Source organism: Arvicola amphibius, chromosome 8, assembly GCF_903992535.2.
Source record: "Arvicola amphibius chromosome 8, mArvAmp1.2, whole genome shotgun sequence".
Taxonomy (NCBI): Eukaryota; Metazoa; Chordata; class Mammalia; order Rodentia; family Cricetidae; genus Arvicola; species Arvicola amphibius.
Genome location: NC_052054.1, coordinates 81,247,726 through 81,267,543, shown reverse-complemented (window position 1 = coordinate 81,267,543; position 19,818 = coordinate 81,247,726). Strand labels below are relative to the sequence as shown.

The 19,818-nt window shown below is 38.0% G+C and overlaps 1 protein-coding gene across 6 annotated transcripts in view; it reads left to right on the top strand.

Moving 5' to 3' along the window:
• Window positions 1-19,818, top strand: part of LOC119820298 (zinc finger protein 431-like) — a 106,165-nt gene that overhangs the window by 69,421 nt on the left and 16,926 nt on the right. For 4 of the 6 annotated variants that reach the window (XM_038338444.1, XM_038338443.1, XM_038338445.1 and 1 more), the window contains 4 exons: window positions 4,796-4,922; window positions 5,114-5,174; window positions 6,301-7,878; window positions 8,544-8,865. The exons of the other annotated variants lie outside the window; for them this stretch is intronic. In XM_038338444.1, coding sequence (XP_038194372.1) covers window positions 4,796-4,922; window positions 5,114-5,174; window positions 6,301-7,878; window positions 8,544-8,712 — 1,935 coding nt within the window. In that variant the 3' untranslated portion in view covers window positions 8,713-8,865. Of the gene's footprint in view, window positions 1-4,795; window positions 4,923-5,113; window positions 5,175-6,300; window positions 7,879-8,543; window positions 8,866-19,818 lie in introns of those variants that run through there. 6 annotated transcript variants of the gene reach the window in all.

Sequence of the window (19,818 nt, the reverse complement as noted above, 5' to 3'; positions counted from 1 at the left end):
CTTGAACACACTAATCAAGAAGAAGTAGAAAAAAATTGACTTTATGAAAGTAATAGAGTCCCTTAAACAGGAGGTGAAAAACTCCCTTAAGGAAATGGACGAGAAGAATAACAAAAAGTTTGAAGAATTGAGTAAATCCGTAAATGATATCCTAGGAAACGAAGAAAAAAGAATCAAACAGATAATGGAAACAGTGCAAGACTTGAAAACTGAAATGGAGGCAAGGAAGAAAACACAACCCGAGGCCCAGCTAGATATGGAAAATTATGTAAATGAACAGAGACTACAGAAACAAGCATAACCAACAGAATACAAGAGATAGAAGAAAGAATCTCAGATTCTGAAGATACCATAGAGAAAATAAACGCACTGATCAAAGAAAACAGCAAATCCAACAAATTCTCATCACAAAACATTCAGGAAATCTGGTACACAATAAAAAGACCAAACCTAAGAATAATAGGGGTAGAAGAAGGAGAAGAATTACAGCTCAATGGCCCAGAAAATATATTTAATAAAATTATAGAAGAAAACTTCCCAAACCTAAAGAAAGATATTCCTATTAAGGTTCAAGAAGCTTATAGAACACCAAATAGACTGGATCAAAAAAAAAAATCATCCCCTCGCCATATTATAATCAAAACACAAAACATACAGAATAAAGAAAGAATATTAAGAGCTGCAAAGGAAAAAGATCAAGTAACATATAAAGGTAAACCTATCAGACTAACACCTGACTTCTCTATGGAAACCATGAAAGCCAGAAGGTCCTGGATAGATGTTTTGCAGAAACTAAGAGACCATGGATGCAAGCCCAGATTACTATACCCAGCCAAGCTTTCGTTCACTATAAATGGAGAAAACAAAATATTCCAAGATAAAACAAATTTAAACAATACGTAGCCACAATCCAGCCTTACAGAAAGTAATAGAAGGAAATTCACAATCAAAGGTGTCCGGCATTGCCCAAAATAACTCAGACATCTAGCGACCCTTCACCAGCACATCTCAAAGATAGGAAACACACAATCTCTACTACCAAATAAAAAATGACAACTGGAGTTAACATCCACTGGTCATTAATATCACTTAATATCAATGGACTCAATTCACCTATAAAAAGGCACAGCTAAGAGATTGGATACAAAAACAGGATCCAACATTCTGCTGTTTACAAGAAACACACCTCAACCACAAAGACAGACACCTACTCAGAGTAAAGGGTTGGGAAAAGGTTTATCAAGCAAATGGACCTAAGAAACAAGCCGGTGTGGCCATACTAATTTCTAACAAAGTTGACTTCAAACTAAAATCAATCAGAAGAGATGGAAAGGGACACTTTATACTCATAACAGGATTTATCTATCAGAATGAAGTCTCAATCCTGAATATCTATGCCCCTAATACAAAAGCACCTACTTATGTAAAAGAAACATTACTAGAACTCAAGGCAGCAATCAAACCAAACACATTGATAGTGGGCGACTTCAACACTCCTCTCTCACCAATGGACAGGTCAATCAGACAGAAACCTAACAGAGAATTAAGAGACTTAATGGAGGGAATGAACCAAATGGACTTAACAGACATCTATAGAACATTCCACCCAAATAGGAAAGAATATACCTTCTTCTCTGCGGCTCATGGAACCTTTTCGAAAATTGACCACATATTCGGTAACAAAGCAAACGTCCACAGTTACAAAAACATATTAATAACCACCTGCATCTTATCGGATCAAAATGGATTAAAATTAGAAATCAACAACAATGCTACCCCCAGAAAGCCTACAAACTCATGGAAACTGAACAGTCAACTACTGAACCACACCTGGGTCAAGGAAGAAATAAAGAAATTAAAGTTTTCCTTAAATTTAATGAAAATAAAGACACAACATACTCAAACTTATGGAACACTATGAAAGCAGTGCTACGAGGAAAATTCATAGCACTAAGTGCCCACTTAAAAAAAATGGAGAAAGCACACATTGGAGACTTAACAGCATACCTGAAAGCTGTAGAAAAGAAAGAAGCAGACTCACCTAGGAGGAGTAGAAGACTGGAAATTATCAAACTGAGGGCAGAAATCAACAAAATAGAAACACAGAAAACAATCCAAAGAATCAATGAAACAAAAAGCTGGTTCTTGGAGAAAATCAACAAGATAGACAAACCCCTAGCCAAACTAATCAAACGGCAGAGGGAGAACACACAAATTAATAAGATTAGAAATGAAAAGGGGGACATAACCACAGACACAGAGGAAATTCAGAGAATCATTAGATCTTACTACAAAAGCCTGTATGCCACAAAATTGGAAAATGTAAAAGAAATGGACAGTTTTCTAGATAAATACCATATACCAAAGTTAAACCAGGACCAGGTGAACAATCTAAATAGTCCTGTTAGTTGCGAAGAATTAGAAACTGTTATCAGAAACCTCCCTACCAAAAAAAGCCCAGGACCAGATGGTTTCACTGCAGAATTCTACCAGAACTTCCAAGAAGACCTAATACCTATACTCCTTAAGTTATTTCATAAATTAGAAATATAACAGTCATTGCCAAATTCCTTTTATGAAGCTACAATTACCCTGATACCTAAACCACACAAAGACTCAACCAAGAAAGAGAATTACAGGCCAATCTCATGAACTCCTTCTCTCTCCTAAGCCTATGTACATTTTTAAAACACACTGTGTTTCATTTAGAGGTCTTTTATGTATGAATCTGTCCTATTGTGTATCTGTAATTCTTTACTGTTCAGGAGTGCTTCTTAGAATGATAAGGACTTCTTATGAACTTAGGCTGTGCCATTGGTAGAGCAAATTCGGCCTGCCTGCTTGTTCCACCCAGTCCAACATAGCAGAGGCATGTTTGGTGCCTCTGAGAGCCATGTACATTGCCCCATTTTCAGGCACACAGGGGATCTAAGTTGCCATTAGCAATCTGCTCAGAGACCCCACAGCTGGTACTCCAGAAAGAGTCAGAGTTTGTGCTGGCAGCACGGCCCAGAATCCTGGCATTTCAAAATGGTTCAGCTTATTGATTTTTGATTTTGATTTTGATTTCTACCTCTTAATCATGAAAAGCTCTCTTAAAGGAGCCACAGCATATCATCAGTTAGCAAATCTCATCTGGGGAAATAAATGCAGCTAAACTTCGTTTTTTTAGTGTCTAGAATTCCTTTCCTGGCTCTCTAAGATCTCTAGGATCCTATAGCTCTCCTATAGGCTTAAAGTAGTTCCTTTATTAACCAACAATAATCACAGCATATAGAGGGGAATCCCACAATATGAGTTTCTATAGCCTTAAGCCATTTCCTGTTCGTTGTGTCTATGTGTTGTGGTTGAAACTAATCAGTCAACTTTCTTCTTTTGGTGTCATAACTTCCCCACCATCATGAACTCTATCACTAAATCACACAAGATTCAGTAGAATGAACTGCTATTTGGTGCTAAAGTGGTTTGGTAGCGTACTCTCTTCATTTTTGTTTATTTTTGAAGACAAGATTTGTCTGTGTAGCCCTAGCTATCGTGAAATTAGCTGTATATACCATGCTGGGTTAAAACTCAGATATCTGACTCTGACTTCCAAGTACTGGGATTAAAGGTGGGCCAACCTTCCTGGCCTTTTTGTTTTTATATTGTTGTATGATGGTTTTGTTCCTATCAAGCATATGCTGTTGTACTGAGCTTCACCCATATCTTGAATTTTAAAATTTTACAGAGTGTATCATTATGTTTCCCAGGATGGCATGTATTCATGACATTAATACTGCCTTCTTAGTCATTGGATTGCAGGTGCATAACCTTCTTCCTGCCTGTCTTTGTCTTGAATTTTTATTTTACAAAGAGTGTTTTAGTTGTATGCATGGATATGCACCATGTGAGTACCTGGATCTTATATTGATCAAAAGATGGTACTAGAAACCCTGAACTTGGAATAATGGATCGTTATGATCCCCCATGAGGCCACCTATATGCAAGACCTGGAATAATGGATCGTTATGATCCCCCATGAGCCCACCTATTTGCAAGACCAAGAGGACTCTGTACTGTTGAACTATCTTTTCTGTTCTGTGTTATTTGTAATCAGTGTATTAATTGCTATTGTTTTCATTTTTACATTGGTAACTTTTAAAACACACAGTGCCTTTTAGTAAAATCTTATTTATGTTGCAGTTTAAATTGGCGCTCTTCATGTTTCTGGTAGATGAATAAAGAGTTGAAGTAAATACATAACTCTTTGTTGAAACTTCAGCCAAAATCTATGAGTTATTTCAATCTTTTATATTTGTTTGATTAATTTCTTTCATGTGAAACAGGTATTTAATATGTATTTCTGGATACCCTCAAAGTGATTGCATGAACTAGACTTGTATTCAACTCAGAAGCAGATAGATATATACATGCCTCTGCGTTCTGATTGCAAGGATTAGAGGCGTGATTCAATGCATCCAGCCTTTTTCATCTTATTTTTCTTTTTTGTTATTAGGAATTAATCATTTATACAATTTCTATTATCTGTACTTTTACTGTTGATCTGTTTATATATCTTTCATTTTTGGTTAATAAGCATTACTCTTGCAAGGTGATATCTTATTTAAAGAGTTAAGAAATGACAGAGGTGAACCTCCTATTCAGTGTGCTTCTAAAGTGACTTAGTTATTAAATTATGATGTCTATGTCATGGAATAAGTATGGAGAGCACCAGAATTATATGACTATACTGTCAAAGAAGTATATATTTACAGTGTTGTCAAACTCTGTTGTACACATGTATGGGATATTTTAGAATGCAGTGACCTATGATGACGTGCATGTCAACTTCACTTTGGAAGAATGGGCTTTGCTGGATCCTTCCCAGAAGAGTCTCTACAAAGATGTGATGGTGGAGACCTACAGGAACCTTACTAGTATAGGTAAGACTGAATTATCTTTCATGTTTCACATACGGGGACAACTGTTCATTGGTTAATGATGGTTTTTGTAATATGATTGAGAAAGATGAGTGGGGTACATAAATCAGGCATGGTTGTAAGGTTTGCTTCAAATGATAACTAAATTTTTTACAATTTTAAATATATAACATACATTTTTCTGGCACTTTTAGGATACAGCTGGAAAGACCATAATATTGAAGAACATTGTCAAAGTTCTAGAAGACATGAAAGGTAATTTTCATGTATAACCTGATACAAATGTACCTCTAAAGAATTTATAATGTATCTTATATGGTTTAAAGAAAAGCAACAGTGTAAATAATAAAGTGCATTGATGTTTATTAAATTCATCTCACAAAATCATATACCTTAATTTCAGATAGGTGAACTGAACTTGCAAATCATTCTTTTGAGAAAGAAGTCAAGGAAACAATGTCTTAACCTATATTACCATTTGAATCATAATACAATGAGAGCTATGATGTAAAATTGCCAATCCATGTATTTCATATTATTCATATTATAAGATATACATATTGAAAAGGTGATAAGTATATCTCTAAATTTCTCTACTACACTAATAGTCCATAGAAAGAGTGGTTTAACCTATATACTTTTTAAGTTTAATGAGGAGGCAGTTAGAGTTACAAATCAAAGGGCAGCTGTTGCGGAGAGGCCTTAGTCCAGATACTACAAGACTATGATGACAGAAAGTCAAACTGTGTGAGCTCGATGTGGAAACCTTATATTTGTTATTCTTCCTTCATTAGGTATATCATATGTTACTCTGGATACAAGCCACGTGAGCATAGGGATGTGAAAAGATACAACATACCTCTCTCTCAGAACAGATAGAAGACATGTAGCAGTCCCCTTGCTGAGTATACTTGTTAAATTTAATGTACAAGTATAAAAGTAATTGATTTTCTACTCTCATTGTTAATATATCAATAAGCTCACATTTCAGAAAAACATCATGAGTAGTAGGACAGTGTAAATACTTCTGTTTGTCCTAGTTCAGTAGCAAATATACAATCACTCACAGTATAGGAAACTTTATGAATGCAATAAAAGTGGTAAAGGTCTGAGCTTTTTCAGTTCTCTTCAAATACATGATAATTCTCATACACAAAAAAGATTCTATAAATGTGAATCATGTAATAAAGGCTGTTATCAGTTATCTTCAAAGATGAAAAGCAAGCCTTAATGAAGGGGAAAACAAGATTGTAAGCATGGTGATAAAACCTTAATATATAATTAAAATAGGACTATATTGTAAAATTAATTTATACAGATAAAAAAATTCAACGATGTATTAAATGTAGTAATGCTTTCATATGTTCCATTATCATTGTAGGCAAGAAACAAGTCAAAGTAGAGAGAAAACTTCTGCATACACTCAATGTGTTAAAGCCTTTGCATATGACAGTCATCTTCAGAGGCCTGAAAAAACACATACTAGATTGAAATCCTATGAAGAAAATGAGTGTGGTGAGAAATTCTATGAATGTAATCACTTTGGTAAAGCCTTTGCATGCCACAGTTATCTACAAAATCATGAAAGAACCCATACTGGAGAGAGGCCCTTTGAGTGTAATCAGTGTGGTAAAGCCTTTGCACGCCACAGTCATCTACAATGTCATGAAAGAACGCATACTGGAGAGAAACCCTATGAATGTAATCAGTGTGGTAAAGCCTTTGCACAACACAGTCATCTCCAAAGACATAAAAGAAGCCATACTGGAGAGAAACCCTATAAATGTAATCAATGTGGTATAGCTTTTGCATGCCACGGGAATCTACAAACACATAAAAGGAGCCATACTGGAGTGAAACCCTATGAATGTAATCAGTGTGGTAAAGCCTTTGCACACCACATTCAACTCCAAAAACATAAAAAATCCCATACTGGAGAGAGACCCTATAAATGTAATCAATGTGGTAAAGCTTTTGCATGCCACGGGAATCTACAAAGACATAAAAGGAGCCATACTGGAGAGAAACCCTATGAATGTAATCAGTGTGGTAAAGCCTTTGCACAACATAGTACTCTCCAAAATCATAAAAGAACCCATACTGGAGAGAGGCCCTTTGAGTGTAATCAGTGTGGTAAAGCCTTTGCACGCCACAGTGATCTACAATGTCATGAAAGAACGCATACTGGAGAGAAACCCTATGAATGTAATCAGTGTGGTAAAGCCTTTGCACAATACAGTGGTCTCCAAAGTCATAAAAGAACCCATACTGGAGAGAAACCCTATGAATGTAATCAGTGTGCTAAAGCCTTTGCACGCCACAGTTATCTACAAAATCATGAAAGAACCCATACTGGAGAGAGGCCCTTTGAGTGTAATCAGTGTGGTAAAGCCTTTGCACGCCACAGTGATCTACAATGTCATGAAGGAACGCATACTGGAGAGAAACCCTATGAATGTAATCAGTGTGGTAAAGCCTTTGCACAACACAGTCATCTCCAAAGACATAAAAGAAGCCATACTGGAGAGAAACCCTATAAATGTAATCAATGTGGTATAGCTTTTGCATGCCACGGGAATCTACAAACACATAAAAGGAGCCATACTGGAGAGAAACCCTATGAATGTAATCAGTGTGGTAAAGCCTTTGCACACCACATTCAACTCCAAAAACATAAAAAATCCCATACTGGAGAGAGACCCTATAAATGTAATCAATGTGGTAAAGCTTTTGCATGCCACGGGAATCTACAAAGACATAAAAGGAGCCATACTGGAGAGAAACCCTATGAATGTAGTCAGTGTGGTAGAGCGTTTGCACGCCACAGTTATCTACAAAGTCATAAAAGAACACATACTGGAGAGAAACCCTATGAATGTAATCAGTGTGGTAAAGCCTTTGCTTTTCACAGCAGTCTGCAAATACATAAAAGAAGCCATACTGGAGAGAAACCCTATAAATGTAATCAGTGTGGTAAAGCCTTTGCACAATACAGTGGTCTCCAAAGTCATAAAAGAACCCATACTGGAGAGAAACCCTATGAATGTAGTCAGTGTGGTAAAGCCTTTGCACACCACATTCAACTCCAAAAACATAAAAAATCCCATACTGGGGCTGGAGAGATGGCTCAGAGGTTAAGAGAACTGACTGCTATTCCGGAGGTCCTGAGTTCAATTCCCAGCAACCACATGATGGCTCATACCCATCTATAATGAGATCTGGTGCCTAGAACACTATATACATAATAAATAAATTTTTAAAAAAATCCCATACTGGAGAGAGACCCTATAAATGTAATCAATGTGGTAAAGCTTTTGCATGCCACGGGAATCTACAAATACATAAAAGGAGCCATACTGGAGAGAAACCCTATGAATGTAATCAGTGTGGTAAAGCCTTTGCACATCACAGTCATCTGCAAAAACATAAAAAATCCCATACTGGGGCTGGAGAGATGGCTCAGAGGTTAAGAGAACTGACTGCTATTCCGGAGGTCCTGAGTTCAATTCCCAGCAACCACATGATGGCTCATACCCATCTATAATGAGATCTGGTGCCTAGAACACTATATACATAATAAATAAATTTTAAAAAAAAATCCCATACCGGAGAGAGACCCTATAAATGTAATCAGTGTGGTAAAGCTTTTGCATGCCACGGGAATCTACAAATACATGAAAGGAGCCATACTGGAGAGAAACCCTATGAATGTAGTCAGTGTGGTAAAGCCTTTGCACACCACATTCAACTCCAAAAACATAAAAAAGCCCATACTGGAGAGAGGCCCTTTTAGTGTAATCAGTGTGGTAAAGACTTTGTATGTCAGAGTAATCTCTGAAAACATAAAAAAGCCATTCTGGAGAGAAACATTATGACTGTAATTAGTGTGGTAAAGGCTTTGATTATCACCTTCATCTTCAAAGACATGAACTAACACATGCTGGAGAGAAACCCTGTGAACATTGTGAGTGTGGTGAAGCCTTTTCACCTCACAGTACTCTTCAAATGCATGAAAGATCACACACTGCAGATAAACTCTATGAATGTTATCTGTGTGAATAACCTAAATCATGAGAAAAATCATACTGCATATACACCCTATAAATGTATTCCATGTGATAAAATTTTGTACTTTATGTAGGAGTAAAACGTTTTGTATGCAACAATCTGTTAAAATCTTTGTATATTACAATAAACATTCAGTACCTGAAGAAGATACTGAGGACTTCTTATTATAAAGTATTTGGTGAGATCTTTAGCCAAAACTCTTCTAATCAGCTACACAGTGATTTGGGATTCCACTCTGTATGCTGTGAATGTATTTTGTTACTGTTGTTTAGTAAAGAAGCTGCTTTGTGTCTATGGCAGGGCAGAATAGAGCAAGGCAGGAATTCCAAGCAAAGACAGAGGAGAAAAGAAAGGGGAGTCAGACTCCATGTATCTGCTGAAGGAGACAGATGCCCTGGTACCTTACCGGAAAATCACAAGTCTTGTGGTAAAATACAAAATAATAGGAACGGGTTAATTAAAATGTCAGCCTTAGTTAATAAGAATCCTGAGCTAGCAGGGCACTGGTGAAATACACCTTTAATCCCTGCACTTGGGAGGCAGAGGCAGGTAGATATCTGTGAGTTTGAGGCCAGCTTTGTCTACAAGAGCTAATTCCAGGACAGGCTCCAAAGCCCTTGAAAAACCATGTCTCAAAAAACAAAATAACAACAACAACAACAACAACAACAAAAGAATTCTGAGCTAATCGGCCAAGAGGTGTTTTAATTAATATAGTTCTGTGTGATTCTTTCAGGTCTGGGCAGCCAGTAATGAGAAAGAATCCTCCACTTATAACACAAGACTATTTCTTCTGTAGAAATAAAGTTGGCAGTGTTAACAGTCTTTTGAAGCATTATGCCCTTTTTATGCAGTTTGTATTTACAAACTCATGGCAAAAATGAATTTATGAATTTATGAAGCCCTTTGTATAGGGTAAATGGGCCAGCCAAAGAAACACATCCTGACCCTGAAACCAGAGCCAGTGAAGTACATAATTTTGACTCTGAAACTGAATTCAAAGAAATATATCCTGACTCCAAAACCAAGACAAAGAAACACACTTTGTTTCTGAATCCAGAGTCAATGAAAGAAACACCTGAACCTGAAACCAGACTCAAAAGTTTAGAAGGGGCAAGTGAAAGAACACACTTTGATTCTGAAACAAGAGCCAAAGATACACACTCTATTCTTGACCAACTAGCACAAACCAGCTAATCCCTAAGCTCGAGATCTACCAACATCTGAGCAAAATCCAGCCATTCTCTGCATTGTTCAAGATCAGAGATTAACATCTAACCAATTCCCTCCCAGAGAATCTTCTCCCTGGGAAAACTCTGCCCCTAAGAAGTCCTATATAAGTTCTGTACCTGTCCAGTTGGCATCTGCCTATTTCTGTCCTAGCAGAGGCAGCCCCTCTCTTGGATTCTTCCCTTCCAAATGAATTTCTTGAATGAATTTTGGGTGAAAACCTTTCACTGGAGTGATAAGAAACTCTGTAGTGGAGAAGCTTTGGTCACCTCTGCTGGCAAACTTTCTTAAAGGACCAGGGCAGAAGTAGCTACTCTTCACCAGAGACTGCAACATTTCAGCAACAGTTTCCATTAACTCCAGTGAAGCAGAGAAGTAACAACCTGGGCTGTAGCCGAGAAAGAAATTGACATCTCTATTAGGAAACTCCCTAGTGTGGTGGAACAGAGGAGCAACGGAAACCTCTGCTAGGAAACTCCCTTAGGGAAGTGGAGCAGAACAGCCATGGACATCTCTGCTTTGAAGCTCTCTTAGCAGAATGAAACAGGGCCCATCTGTGATGGCTTTCTTGGAGAGGAGCAGTATTGCTACATCCTGCAGGAAGAACCTCTCCCACTAGACCACAGCCTCGGGTATAGCCGGACTTTTCAATAGTATATGTCAGGACCATCTTTGACAAGTAGACCACTTAGCAGGGTAGGGGCGTACGGAATAGAAAAGTAAGAAAAGAGATTGAAGACACAAGTGAAAATATTAGAAGCATAGGATAGCACCGGGAGGGAGTTCCAGTGAATACTGTACGTCTGCTTGCATTTAATTTTCCATATACTTTCAAACCCCGATACAGTAGGGGAAGAAGACAAAAGACTGCTTTAACGTGATGCACAGGGCAACGAAAACAGTTACTTGCTTCAATACTTGGAGCCATCAAGTCCATAATTGTTGAGAAAAACATTCTGTTATTCACGCAGTGAATGCACCCTAGACTTAGTATCCTAAAGGCAGTCATTCCCTAGGTCAAACCTCTTAATTCAAAAGAAGTATGTTTGGCTTTTTTTTGTTTGTTTGTTTCATTAGCCTGCCTGTGGCAAGGTAGCCTCTCCTCAGAACTCCATGGCCAGCAAAGACACTGGACATAAAGACCAGAAGACACATCTAGGAGGACCAGAAGACACATCTGGGAGCAAAGACACCGGATTCTAGCACCAGAAGACTCATCTGGGAACAAAAGACACCAGATATTCATACCAGAAGACACATCTGGGAGCAAAGACACCAGATCTTAAAACCGGAAGACACATCTGGGAGGCGTCCCTCAACTACAAGGAATCCCTGACTCAGTGCTGTGGAGTCCCATCTGGACGGCCTTCCCTAGCGTAGTCAAGTATCCTGACCCTGTGCCAAGGCCACCTAACCAGAGGGGGGAGAGGCTCCTGTCCAGGCAGGTCTGAGGAGCCCAGCAAGGGAGTGCTGGCTCCTTCAGATTGTGCTGCAAGGAATAGCTCCTGCCCTGGTACTGAGGAGATCCACCCAGATTCAGTCAGAGCAAGGATTGGAACAAGTCACCAAGTCTCTCCTAGCTCCATTTAAAGGAAGAGATGGGCAGGAGCCAATGCAAGAACTCCTCTAACAACCTGAAAGGCAATTTGTCATCACCAGAATCCAGTCATCCCGAAACAACAAGAATTGAACACCCTACTCCAGAAGTAATAGAAGAAATCGCCCTTAAACAGTACTTCATGAAAATTATAGAGGACCTTAAACAGGAGGTAAAAAACTGCCATAAAGAAATGGAGATGACAAACAAAAAAGTAGATGAAATAAATAAATCTCTTAAAGATACCCAAGAAAAACAAGAAAAAGCAATCAAACAGTTAAGGGCAACAGTACAAGACCTGAAAAATGAAATGGAGGTAATGAGGAAAACACAATCTGAGGGAAGACTGGAAATGGAAATTCTGAGTAAACGAACAGAAACTTCAGAGACAAGTATTTCCAACTGAATACAAGAGATGGAAGAAAGAATCTCGGACTCTGAAGATACTATAGAGGAAATAAAATCACAGATTAAAGAACAAAACAAATCCAACAAATTCTTAACACAAAACATCCAGGAAATCTGGGGCACCATGAAAAGACCAAACTTAAGAATAATTGGAATAGAAGAAGGGGAAGAATTACAACTCAAAGGCCCAGAAAATATATTCAACAAAATTATAGAAGAAAATTTCCCCAACCTAAAGAAGGATATTCCTATGAAGCTACAAGAAGCCTACAGAACACCAAATAGACTGGATCAAAAGAAAGCATCCCCATGCCATATAATAATCAAAACACAAAACATACAGAATAAAGAACAGATATTAAGAGCTGCAAAGGAAAAAGGTCAAGTAACATACAAAGGGAAACCTATCAGAATTACACCTGAATTATCACTGGAAACCATGAAAGCCAGAAGGTCTTGGATAGATGTGCTACAGACATTAAGGGAACATGGATGCAAGCACAGACCACTATACTTGGCAAAGCTAGCATTCACCATCAATGGAGAAAACAAGATATTCCAGGACAAAAACAGATTTAAACAATACGTAGCCACAAATCGAGCCTTGAAGAAAGTAATAGAAGGAAAATCGCAAACCAAGGAGTCCAACAACGCCCACAATAACTCAGGCATCTAGCGACCCTTCACCAGCACAACTAAAAGAAGGCAAACACACAAATTCTACTACAAAAAAAATGACCGGAGTTAACAACCACTGGTCATTAATATCACTTAATATCAATGGACTCAATTCACCTATAAAAAAGCACAGGCTAAGAGACTGGATACGAAAACAGGATCCAACATTCTGCTGTTTACAAGAAACACACCTCAACCACAAAGACAGTCACCTACTCAGAGTAAAGGGTTGGGAAAAGGTTTATCAAGCAAATGGACCTAAGAAACAAGCCGGTGTGGCCATACTAATTTCTAACAAAGTTGACTTCAAACTAAAATCAATCAGAAGAGATGGAAAGGGACACTTTATACTCATAACAGGAAAAATCCATCAGAATGAAGTCTCAATCCTGAATATCTATGCCCCTAATATAAAAGCTCCCACTTATGTAAAAGAAACATTACTAGAACTCAAGGCAGCAATCAAACCACACACACTAATAGTAGGAGACTTCAACACTCCTCTCACTAATGGACAGGTCAATCAGACAGAAACCTAACAGAGAATTAAGAGACTTAATAGAGGTAATGAACCAAATGGACTTAACAGACATCTGTAGAACATTGCACCCAAATAGGAAAAAATATACCTTCTTCTCTGCGTCTCATGGAACCTTTTTGAAAATTGACCACATACTTGGTAACAAAGCAAACGTCCACAGTTACAAAAAAATATTAGTAACCACCTTTGTCTTATCGGATCACCATGGATTATAATTAGAATTCAACAACAATGCTACCCCCAGAAAGCCCAAAAAGTCATGGAAACTGAACAGTCAACTACTGAACCACAGTTGGGTCAAGGAAGAAATAAAGAAATTAAAGTCTTTCTTGAATTTAATGAAAACAAAGACACAACATACTCAAACCTATGGGACACAATGAAAGCAGTGCTAAGAAGAAAGTTCATAGCACTAAGTGCCCACTTAAAGAAAACGGAGAAACCACTCATTGGTGACTTAACAGCACACCTGAAAGCTCTGGAAAAAAAGAAGCAGAATCACCTAGGAGGAGTAGAAGACTGGAATAATCAAACTGAGGGCAGAAATCAACAAAATAGAAACATAGAAAACAATCTAAAGAATCAATGAAACAAAAAGCTGGTTTTTGGAGAAAATCAACAAGGTTGACAAACCCTTAGCCAAACTATTCAAAAGGCAGAGAAAGAACATGCAAATTAGTAAGATCAGAAATGAAAAGGGGGACATAACCACAGACACAGAGGAAATTCAGAAAATCATTAGATCTTACTACAAAAGCCTGTATGCCACAAAATTGGAAAATGTAAAAGAAATGGACAGTTTTTTAGATAAATACCATATACCAAAGTTAAACCAGGACCAGGTAAATGCTCTAAATAGTCCTGTTAGTCATGAAGAATTAGAAACTGTTATCAAAAACCACCCTACCAAAAAGAGCCCAGGACCAGATGGTTTCACTGCAGAATTCTACCAGAACATCAAAGAAGACCTAATACCTATACTCCTTAATGTACTTCATAATCTAGAAACACAAGAGTCATTGCCAAATTCCATTTATAAAGCTACAGTTACCCTCATACCTGAACCACACAAAGACCCAACCAAGAAAGAGAATTACAGGCCAATCTCACTCATGAAGAGTGATGCAAGAATTGTCAATAAAATACTGGCAAACCGAATCCAAGAACACATTAGAAAAATTATTCACTATGATCAAGTAGGCTTCATCCCAGAGATGCAGGGCTTGGTTCAACATACAAAAATCTATCAATGTAATCCATCACATAAATAAACTGTAGGGAAAAAAACCATATGATCATCTCATTAGTTGCTGAAAAAGCATTTGTCAAAACTCAGCACCTCTTTGTGATAAAGGTCTTGGAGAGATTAGGGATACAAGGGTCATTCCTAAATATAATAAAGGTTATTTACAGCAAGCCAACAGCTAACATCAAATTAAATGGAGAGAAACTCAAGGCCATCCCACTAAATTCAGGAACGCGACAAGGCTGTCCACTCTCTCCTTATCTCTTCAATATAGTGCTTAAAGTTCTAGCAATAGCAATAAGACAACATAAGGGAATCAAGGGGATTCGATTTGGAAAGGAAGAAGTTAAACTTTCGTTATTCGCAGATGATATGATAGTGTACATAAGTGACCCCAGAAACTCCACCAAAGAACTCCTACAGCTGATAAACTCCTTCAGTAATGTGGCAGGATACAAGATCAACTCCAAAAACTCAGTTGCCCTCCTATACACAAAGGATAAGGAAGCAGAGAAAGAAATCAGCGAAGTATCACCTTTCACAATAGCCACAAATAGCATAAGATAATCTGGGAGTAACTCTAACCAAGGAAGTGAAGGATTTATTTGACAAGAACTTTAAGTCTTTGAAGAAAGAAATTGAAGAGGATACCAGAAAATGGAAGGATCTCCCTTGCTTGTGGATTGGGAGGATCAACATAATAAAAATGGCAGTTCTACCAAAAGCAATCCATAGATTCAATGCAATCCCCATCAAGGTCCCATCAAAATTCTTGACAGATATTGAGAGGACAATAATCAACTTTATATGGAAGAACAAGAAACCCAGGATAGCCAGAACAATCTCATACAATAAAGGAACTTCTGGAGGCATTACCATCCCTGACTTCAAACTCTATTACAGGGCTTCAGTATTGAAAACAGCTTGCTATTGGCATAAAAAGAGAGAAGTCGACCAATGGAATCGTATAGAAGACCCGGATCTTAAATCACAAACCTATGAACACCTAATTTTAGATAAAGGAGCCAAAAGTACACAATGGAAGAAAGAGGGCATCTTCAACAAATGGTGCTGGCATAACTGGATGTCAACCTGTAGAAGAATGAAAGTAGATCCATACCTATCACCATACACAAAACTCAAGTCCAAATGGATTAAAGACCTCAATATTAATCTGATCACACTGATCCTGTTAGAGGAGAAAGTGGGAAGTACTCTACAACATTTGGGCATAGGAGACCGTTTCCTACGTATAACCCCAGCAACACAGACATTAAGGGCAACATTGAATAAATGGGACCTCCTGAAGCTGAGCAGCTTCTGTAAAGCAAAGGACACTGTCACTAAGACACAAAGGCAGCCTACTGACTGGGAAAAGATCTTCACCAACCCTGCAACTGACAAAGGTCTGATCTCTAAAATATATAAGGAACTCAAGAGACTAGACTTTAAAATGCTAATTAACCCAATTAAAAAATGGGGCACTGAACTGAACAGAGATTTCTCAACAGAAGAAGTTCGAATGGCCAAAAGACACTTAGGGGCATGCTCAACCTCCTTAGCTATCAGGGAAATGAAAATCAAAACAACTTTGAGATACCATCTTACACCTGTCAGATTGGCTAAAATCCAAAACACCAATGATAACCTTTGCTGGAGAGGTTGTGGGGTAAGGGGTACATTCATCCATTGCTGGTGGGAATGCACACTTGTGCAACCACTTTGGAAAGCAGTGTGGCGGTTTCTCAGGAAATTCAGGATCAACCTACTCCAGGACCCAGTAATTCCACTCTTGGGAATTTACCCAAGAGATGCCAAATCATACTACAAAAGAATTTGTTCAACTATGCTCATAGAAGCATTATTTGTAATAGCCAGATCCTGGAAACAACCTAGATGCCCTTCAGTGGAAGAATGGTTGAAGAAAGTGTGGAATATATACATGTTAGAATACTACTCAGTGGTAAAAAACAATGACATCTTGAATTTTGCATGCAAATGGATGGAAATAGAAAACACTGTTCTGAGTGAGGTAACCCAGACCCAAAATGATGAACATGGGATGTCCTCACTCATAATCGGTTTCTAGCCATAATTAAAGGACATCGAGCCTCTAATTCGGGATTCTTGAGAAGATGATAAAAAGAACCTTCACCTGGCGATAGATGACGAAAATGACTGAGCCCCACATTGGAGCACCAGACTGAGCTCGCAAGGACCTGATGAGGAGCAGAAGGAGGGAGAACATGAGAAAGAAAGTCAGGATCGTGAGGGGTGCGTTCACCCATAGAGACGGTGGGACAGAACTAAAGGGAGATCACCAACTCCAGTTGGAATGGGACTGATGGAACATGAGACCAAACCGGACTCTCTGAATGTGGCCTACGGTGGGGGCTGACTGAGAAGCCAAGGATTCTTCTGCATGGACGGGCTCTGTGGGAGCCTTCTCAGCTTGGTTAATCGCCTTTCTGGACCTGGGGGGAATTGGGAGGACCTTGGTCTTAACATACAGTAGGGAACCCTGATGGCTCCTTGTCCTGGAGATGGAGGGAGGGGGGTATGGGAGGACGGGAGGTGAGGGAAAGGGGAGGAGTAGGGGAAGAGATGGAAATTTTTAAATATAAAAAAATAAACCATGAAAAAAACATCTACTCACATAAAATAAAAATGAAAAAGAATATGAATTTGAGGCTGTTACCTGCCCCTACACCAATGTTATAGAAATCTTCCATCATTTAAAAATAGATAAAACCTGGCATGGTCATACATGCCTGCCATACCAGTGCTTAGAAAGCTGAAGCGAGAGGATCACAAGTTCAAGACCAGCCTGAACTACATCACTGGGGAAAGAAAGGGGTGTGGGGCAGAAAAAAAAGTATGTTTGAATTCTCTCACTTTCCTCAAGGAGGAGTAGATTTACCTGTATGGTCCCTCTTAAAGTCCAAAACACAAAACAGCCACACCTTAGGTCTGGGTGTGTAACCACACCTGTTAACAACTTTGAGCAACCTCAAACTCTGACCTTCAGATAAAGTGGAAATAGACTCACGGTTTTTGACTTCCACAAGGATAACTTTTCTCCTCATAGCTGTTGGTATCCAGTACACTTTCCCTTCACAGCTGTAGGTATGGCCTGACTTCTAACAGTCTGGGTACCTTTTTCTTCAGAGCCCTAGGTATCAGCATACCTTCCCTCCACAGCTTCAGTTATAGCCAAATTGCTCAACATTCAGTTAGGGTTAGGGGGGTTAGGGTTAGGCATTTGAAATTTTTTTCTATGTATGTATAGTAGTCTGGACTGACATCTGGTCTCTTAGAATGTTAAGTACATCTGTTGATGACCTTCTAAATTTAGTGTCTCCCTTGTGAAGTCAGATATAATTCTAGTATGTCTGCCTTCATATGTTACTCAGTCTTTTTTCTTTGCATCTTTTAATATTCTTTTTTTTGTTCTGTATAATTATTAGGGTCAAGGATACTTTCTTTTCTGGCCCAATCATTTTGGTGTTCTATATGCTTCCTGTTCCTTTGTAGACATCGCATTTAAGTTATGGACAGTTTCTTTTGCAATTTTGTTAAAAATAATTTCTCAGCCTTTGAGCTTGGATTCTTATCCTTTATTCCTATTATTCATAGGTTTTATCTTTTCATAGAGTCTGATTGCCTGGATTTTTTCAGGAAACTTTGAGATTTAATATTTTCTTTAACTAAAATATCCATTTCTTCTTTTGTGTCTTCAACACTTGAGATTCTTCTATCTCTTGTGTTCTGTTGGTGAAGCTTGACTCTATACTTTTTATCTGAATTCCTAAATTTTTCATTTTTAATATATCCCCAATTTGGGGCTTCTTTACTGATCCTATTTCAATTTTCAGATCTTTGACAGTTTTCTACATTTCCGATCCACCATCTCTTTGTATTTTACTTAAGTTCTTTAAGGTATATGTTAGTTTCTTCTTTAAGAACCTCTGTCTTCACATGGGTGTTTTCAGGTCTTTGTCTTATGCTTGAAATATATTGGAATATTCAGGGCCTGTTGTTTTGGAGGATACCTGGACTCTTGTGTAGTCATATTGTCCTGAGTGTTATTGATGGTGTTTTTACACTGGCATCAAAGAATCTGCAACTAGCATGATTAGAGATACAGATGCTGATTTATGGGTTTGATTTGTTTTGTGGGTATTTCATCACCTGGTCTCAAAAACACAGGCCGTCGAGGTTATTTGCCTTTAATCCCAGCACTCAGCAAAGGCAGGCAGATCTCTGAGTTCGAGGCCTGCTGGGTCTATAAGAGCAAGTTCCAGCACAGGTTGCTACAGGGAAACCCTCTCTTGAAAACCCAAAAAACCCTCTCAATATAGATATTGATTTGCAATATATATAGAAGAGTTGTCTTTCATGTTGAAACCACTGAATTTATAACAGGTGATACAGAATTGACTTCATTATTCATTAGGTTCAAGATATAATCAGGAATAGGCTTTGTTCCATATACATACCATACATCTGGTTCGATACAAGTCTGCCAGGTCCACTAGTACAAGTAATGCAGAAATAAATGTATTATTGATTGGAAACACACTGAAAGCCTCAGAATTTTATATTAAAAATCATGTCAATTGCAAAGGCTTAGAGAAAGATTTTTCTATTACATGAAAACAATCTAAGGAGATTATAAAGAGGTGTCCTACTTGGTCTTTCTTTAACCAAACACCATTACCTGTAGGGAATTACACAAAGGGTACTCAAAGGAATGATATCTGGCAAATGAATATGTTCCACTTTACATAATTTTGAAAATTGAAATATGTATACCACACCACTGACACTCAGGTTTTCAATGGGCAACCGCTTCGAGCTCAGAAAAGGATGATTCAGTAATCATTTATTTATTGGAAGCTATGCCTATCATGGATATACCTGCAAAAATAAAGACAGAAAATGATCCAACATATGTCAATAAAATGAAACAGTTTTTTGTGCTTATTATAATATAAAACATATTACAGTTATTCCAAACAATCCTACAGGTCAGACAGTTATAGAAAGATCAAATCAAACTATGAAGGATATATTAAACAGAAAGTGATGGAAAATACCCCCAGAAATACATTGCATAATGGTGTATTAA